This window comes from Tursiops truncatus, chromosome 18 (assembly GCF_011762595.2).
Source record: "Tursiops truncatus isolate mTurTru1 chromosome 18, mTurTru1.mat.Y, whole genome shotgun sequence".
Lineage (NCBI taxonomy): Eukaryota > Metazoa > Chordata > Mammalia > Artiodactyla > Delphinidae > Tursiops > Tursiops truncatus.
In genome coordinates, this window is record NC_047051.1 from 21,295,424 (window position 1) to 21,301,822 (window position 6,399).

The 6,399-nt window shown below is 47.2% G+C and overlaps 1 protein-coding gene and 2 non-coding genes across 3 annotated transcripts; all 3 read left to right on the forward strand.

Annotated features, from left to right (window-relative positions):
- The first annotated feature begins 812 nt into the window (after positions 1-812).
- Positions 813-4,563, forward strand: TPT1 (tumor protein, translationally-controlled 1). Its single transcript, XM_019936531.3, has 6 exons — positions 813-969; positions 1,236-1,309; positions 1,838-2,028; positions 2,429-2,534; positions 3,337-3,453; positions 4,350-4,563. The coding sequence occupies exons 1-6, from the start codon at positions 942-944 to the stop codon at positions 4,350-4,352; spliced, it is 519 nt and encodes a 172-aa protein (XP_019792090.1). The 5' UTR covers positions 813-941; the 3' UTR covers positions 4,353-4,563.
- On the forward strand, positions 4,155-4,282 carry LOC117308911 (small nucleolar RNA SNORA31). Its single transcript, XR_004523160.1, has one exon. It is a non-coding gene; the product is annotated as a small nucleolar RNA SNORA31 (small nucleolar RNA).
- Positions 4,564-5,365: 802 nt separating the features above from the next.
- LOC117308912 (small nucleolar RNA SNORA31) lies at positions 5,366-5,492 on the forward strand. Its single transcript, XR_004523161.1, has one exon. It is a non-coding gene; the product is annotated as a small nucleolar RNA SNORA31 (small nucleolar RNA).
- The last annotated feature ends 907 nt before the right edge of the window (positions 5,493-6,399 follow it).

Here is a 6,399-nt window from a genome sequence, read left to right on the forward strand (position 1 = left end):
GAGATGGGAAACCTGTGCAAACTCCCTTGACACCTTCCTTCCTCTTTAAGTCCCTTCCCACAGACTCTACGCCCCCTACGATTATTCCCAGGGGGCAAGCGGGACGACCTGGATCCCACAACTCGGACTCGGCTCTGCCCCACAAAGGCGTCAGAAAACTCGAGGTGGGTCAGCCCTGGGGGCAAACGCTGAAAAGTTCTCCGAGGCCCTCGAAGATCACAGAGGCTGATCGTAAGCCCAGTCCCCTGACCGCATCCTCGTGGACAGCCTCGCGGTCTCCAGACGTCGAGGAGACCTTCCGTAAATGCAAAGTTCTTTACAACAGCGGACACTTTTGCTCCCAGAAAGGGTGGGAGCTTGCGCTGGGCGAAGCCCGGTGCGGAAACCTGAAGAGACTTCATCTAAGCCTCACCTAAGCCCAGCACCTTCTAGAGCTACCCTGAAGTGTCGGGACGGGCAGGGCCCCAGGCGCCGCTTCAACACTAAGGGCCCGGGACACCCTTCCTCCTCCCTCCGCCGCGCGCTCCTCCCTCTCCATCCCCCCCACCCTTGCCAAGCCCTCAGGCATTTTCCCTCTGCCTCCTCCTCTCCCCTCCCCTCCCCGCCTCCTCTCCCTCGGCCGCCCTGCGATCCCAGCGGAACGCGCATCATTGTATCCCGGGGCCAAGTCCCCGGATGCTCGCCTGTCCTCCCCTCGGCCCGCGCAGTGGCCCTGCCCACCGCGTGGCTCTGCGTGCCACGTCACCGCTTGCGGCGCTTCCGGAGGCGCAGCGGGAGATGACGTAGGGGGACGTGCCCTCTATATGAGGTTGGGGAGCGGCAGAGTCGGCCTTTTCCGCCCGCTCCCCCCTCCCCCCGAGCGCCGCTCCGGCTGCACTGCGCTCGCTCTGAGCTCCGTGCTCCTAAGCTAGTGCCACCGTTGTCTCCCTCCAGTCGCCATCATGATCATCTACCGGGACCTCATCAGCCGTGAGTCGGGACTGCACTGCCCCTAACGCCGCGCACGGGGGACGGGGGTGTGGGTGGGGGCGGGGAGGCGGCCGCCGTCGCCGTGTCGTGGGCCTGGGGGACGCCGGCGCCTTCCTGGGAGCGAGGAGGGTCGGTGCTTGGGGCGCGCGTCGGGGTTTCGAGCGCCCGGGGAGGGGCGGGGGCCGCGTGCGGCCGGCCGGCGCGGGAAATGGCGCCCGCTCGGGCCTCGGGCGTACCGTGACCGGCGGGTATATGTCCCCGAACAGATGATGAGATGTTCTCCGACATTTACAAGATCCGGGAGGTTGCGGACGGGCTGTGTCTGGAGGTGGAGGGGAAGGTGAGTCGGCTGGGTCGCGGTGCGGGGCCGGGTAGGCTCGGGTTTCCGCCGCTCCCCCGCCCGGGGTTGTGCAATCCTCCCCGTTGCCTCCTGGCGGAGGAGACGCTCTTTCCGGGCTCGGGTTTTTCTAGAAAAGTGGAGGCGGAGCTGAGCCTGGAAATAGGTCCGCCGCTTCGGCGCCCATCCTCCTCCCAGGCGGTCCCGGACAGGTTGTCTCCGGTTTGGGAGCCCCAAGTCCTTCGGCGTTTGCCTTATTCCTACTTGGCTCTTCAACCCGACAGCCCACGCAAAACTTCCACTGGGTTGTAAATGACCCCCTTTCCGTTCCGGTCAACAAAGAATTGTTGAGCTGAGGTGTTTCAGGAAATCGATTTTAGAATCTTTTCCCCCATAACGTGTTCATGGTATTCGACAAGAACTAAATGTTTGGTGGAAGGATGACGGGTACATGAGGTGCCAGTAGATTTTTTGGATGCGTTTATGGTAAAGTCGAGGATGTGTTAGCAACTAAACTTTTTCTTAACGCAGATGGTCAGTAGGACAGAGGGTAACATTGATGACTCGCTCATTGGTGGAAATGCCTCCGCTGAAGGCCCCGAGGGCGAAGGTACTGAAAGCACGGTAATCACTGGTGTGGATATTGTCATGAACCATCACTTGCAGGAAACCAGCTTCACAAAAGAAGCCTACAAGAAGTACATCAAAGATTACATGAAGTCGTAAGTGATACCGGCACACCCCAGTCGAGGTCTGAAAATCCTATAGGATTTAGGGGTTGGCTAACTGAGATTTTTAGCGGCAGGCGTGCTTGTCAGAGGTCTTTTTATTAATGAGCTCAGAAGGGTGGTTGTTTTTCTATAAGTAAAATAATGTGAGCATACTGGAGCATGTGGTTGGTTTTACCTTTTTAGAAGAGTACTGTGGAGATAAGCTGACATGAAATTCCAAGTTAGAAACAGTCTTGTGGATTAAAACATCCCTCCTGTGAACTAGTAATTTCTTGATCGCGTGCGCCACGTTATTTTGCTCAGTGACAGCTGGTTTCAGTTTGTAATTTTTACTTAATGAAAATATATTTTGCTCAGAACTGAATAACCTATCAATAAAATGTTGTTTTAGAATCAAAGGGAAGCTTGAAGAACAGAGACCAGAAAGAGTAAAACCTTTTATGACAGGGGCTGCAGAACAAATCAAGCATATCCTTGCTAATTTCAAAAACTATCAGGTAAATAACTTAAATATTTGGACCGAAGGATTGTACAATTTTAACTGAGCAAAAAATGAGTTGCTTGATGAATCTCTGATGTAATTAAGCTGTGGTTATTTTCTCGGTCTTCTGAACAGTTTAAATACTTCATAGATTCAACTCCAGTAGTCTAGGCTGTAGGAAGTAGCTTTCTCTGCTCCCAAGCATGTTTCCAGATCTTGTCTTCTGGTTCCAGAATCTTATCTGTACTCAGATAACATACATTTCCCAATTCTTTCTCTTGAATTGCTTGTTAACTCCCAAGTGGTCTTCCTTTTCTCTTTCCACTTCCAGTGTGTCTTGTTGCCGCTGAAGCCCTTTCTGATCTGAGCTTGTCCTATTGAGAAACTTCAGTGACTTTCCTTTACCCCTGAGGAAAAAAATGAACACAACCTGGCTCTTTAATTTTCCGGTTTTCATACATCCTCTGGCCATAAGATAACTTCTCATGTGATATGCTCTCGTTGCTAGCTTTATGTTCCCTGTGCTTGACTATGTAAAAAGCCTTGTTTGTAGGGTTTGGAAATGGATGTGTGGGGCTGAGTAAGTTTCCTGAAAGCCTCGTGTCCCTGGATTGCTCTGTACTTTTATTTGGTTATTATTAGTACTTTGAGTGAACTGAAGTTGTATTAGTGAGCATTTTTTCTCCTAGGCATCAGAGCCTTTAGTTGCTGAAATCCCTTGACTTAAATAGCGGTGTTCTGAATCATCCTTTGATTTATTGTTTTGATATAACACGTCCGTGCGTAATCTAATTCTGAGTATTTGTTTGCTTCCTAAGTTCTTTATTGGTGAAAACATGAATCCAGATGGCATGGTTGCTCTGCTGGACTACCGTGAGGATGGTGTGACCCCATATATGATTTTCTTTAAGGATGGTCTAGAAATGGAAAAATGTGTAAGTATAAAGAAGGGGGTTGAATCATTAATGTAAAAATGGAGCTATCCAAGGCATAATCCTCCTTGTTTTGCCACTAGGATAGTTAAAATGGATCCTTTTAAACTGAGGCTCTAGGTCTTAATTCTCTTAGGGGCATAAAGAGGGTGTTTCACGTGTAAAAGATTTTTATGGTACAGAAAGGCTTAGAGTCTTTATCTGCAGAAAACTTATAGGTGACATTACAAAGCACAGCTTAAATCCTGAGCTCTAGAGGTCAGAGATAACACTCTATGTTTATCTTCCCTATAGAAATGGCTTGTTGAAATCAGACTGCCTTTCTCCTGTTTTGCTGCACATATACATGAGTATTAAAAGCTTTTTGTAAAGAAACCGTTCACCTTTATCTACTGATAATTGGCAGCTGGTTGTGAAAGCTGTGACGTTACTAGCTTTTAGTAAATGGCTGCTGATCCAGTATGCCAATTGCTTTACTAAAATTGAACGTCTGCTATGCAAGGAATTGCTAGAGGCAATATAGAAATGAAGGCATTCATTATCCTAGCCTTCAGGGGCTTCTGTAAATTAGGAGTAAGATAAATTTAAGGCTACACTAAACAGGATTGGGGCAGCAATGAACAAAAATGTCTAAAGGGACTCAAAGAATGTGTGAGGCTTTTGTTAGAACAAAGTGAGTTGAACTTTCTCAGAATGAGACGTTTCCGCATCCACTGATAGACCTTGAACAATCCGCTGTTGTTCTTTTGGTTTGCACTGGGATGCAAAAGAAAAATCCCTGCGCTTTCTGTCTGTCTTCGTGGCAGCCCAGATTGAATAGGGGAATACATTTGCAGCCTAGCAATGTTAAATATTTTCATATTGGAAAGGTGGTAATGGGGTCTTCCTTGTTTTTACAGTAACGAATTCGGCTGTTTGGATCTATCACCTGCTCGTCATAACCGGCTGGCTGCTGCTTTTCATCCACACAACACCGGGACTTAGACAAATGGGACTGATGTCATCTTGAGCTCTTCGTTTTGATGTTGATTTGTTTGGAGCGGAGGCATTGTTTTTGAGGAAAAAAAACCATGTCATGTAGGTTGTCTAAAAATAAAATACATTTAAACTCAATTGAGAGAATGCCTCTTAGTTTAATATGTAATATCTAAATCCATCCTGTGTAGCCTTCCTGGAGAAGCTAGACGCTGGTTGTAGACCACTACTAGAAAGCATAAGACCATCTTCAGATAACTTCTGCAATGAAAACCACTTCCGGGACTTGGAATATAAACAAGAATCAACAGTAATTGAGTTGAAATAAAGGGGAAAGACCATGCTCGTAGCAGTGCCAGCATTTGAAGTGGATGTCTTACACATTTCATCACCTACAAATGGAAGTAGTTAACTCTGGAAGAAATTACCAAAAGAATAAAAAGAGACTTAACACAGTTGGAAGCAAAGTATTGTCTCAGCTTATTTACAAAGCAAGTAGAGCCAAGTTCTAGAGAAATCTAGACGTCTCCTGGAATACTTGTGTCAAACTTCTTGGAACAGGGTTGGCAAACTGGCTTGTCCTACCACCTGTTTTTGTGTGACTAAGGTGGTGCTTACATTTTTAAGTGGTTCAAAATAGCTTACGGGATGTGAAAAAATACAAAATCGAAGTTTGTGTCTAGTTTTATTGGAACACTGCCATGCCCATTTGTTTATGTATTGGCTGGCTCTGACACTGCAAGAGCAGAGATTAGTGACAGATCTAAGGGCCTGCAAGCCCTAAAATAACCATGTGGCCCTTTACAGGAAAGGTTTGCTGGCCCCTGTTTTAAAGATGAAATTACAGATGGAGTGTGGGATAGTTGGTGGGCAGAGGAAAAGCAGGTACTAGTCAAATTGTATCTGAAAAGGCTGTGGGTATCAGAACAAGGATATGAAAATGCATCTATTTGACATGCCTGGAGCAGTTACTGTCTGCTAAGGTTTCCAATACAGATGCAAGAAAAAAGTGCACTTGCACTTTCTGTCTGGTTGTGGCAGTCCAGATTGAATGGGGGAATACAGGGAGAAAAATCGCAATTCACAAATAACAGTAAAAGCCTCCAAGATTCCAAAGAAGAATTCATAAGTGTTTACAAGAAAAATACTGGAAAATTATTCCCCTACACCCTTGCCTTTTGATTTCACTTTTAAAAGCATAAGGGTTAAGTCTAAAGGCAAGCCAGTGATGCTTTCATGTGAACCCAGGGTGCAGCCAGTGACTTCAAGAGACGGAGGTGTGGTTCAGAGCCTAAGACAAATGCTCATCAGGTTGGTAGTGCCCCCTGGTGACTGGCGAAAGCATACCCAACTACTGGAAGCTGCACTCATGCTGAGGGTGGTTTTGAGCACCAGTGATCTAGGAGGCCACTTGCCTGCCTCTGAAACATACTATCGGAAGAGAATTTTCAGGCAGGGGTCAGTGCTGTGAAGGTGAGGATAATCTGGTAGTGGGAGAAGTCTTGAGGTAATGTAAGCTGCAGCCTGACTTAGTGAGCTCGCGTGGAAAGGACTGGAAGAACAGGAATAGCAATGCAGAGGCTTCATATAGGGAGCAGGTTCGGGTAGTTGCCTAAGAATGCTTATTTTGGATCTTTGTCTAGTTAACTCCCAGTTACAGCCAGGTTAAGATATCTTGTGCAAGAATAACAGGTGGTGAGTACTTGCTGTGCATATCAGAAGGCATGTGTTTGTATCAATGCTGCCTAGTTTGAAACAGGTACGTTCCTAGTGGACTTGAAGCTCCGGGCTACATGTATGTAAAACGGGTGGAGAAAGGACTCTTACAGTATGTCTAGGAAGGCTTTTGTAATGTGATAACTGGAATAGGAAGCTGAAAGCAAGGAAGGAGCTTATGTGGGTATCTGGGGGCAGAGCATTACAGGCCAAAGAGCAAATGTAGTGTCTGAAGTTGTGTGGTTGACATGTTCAGGT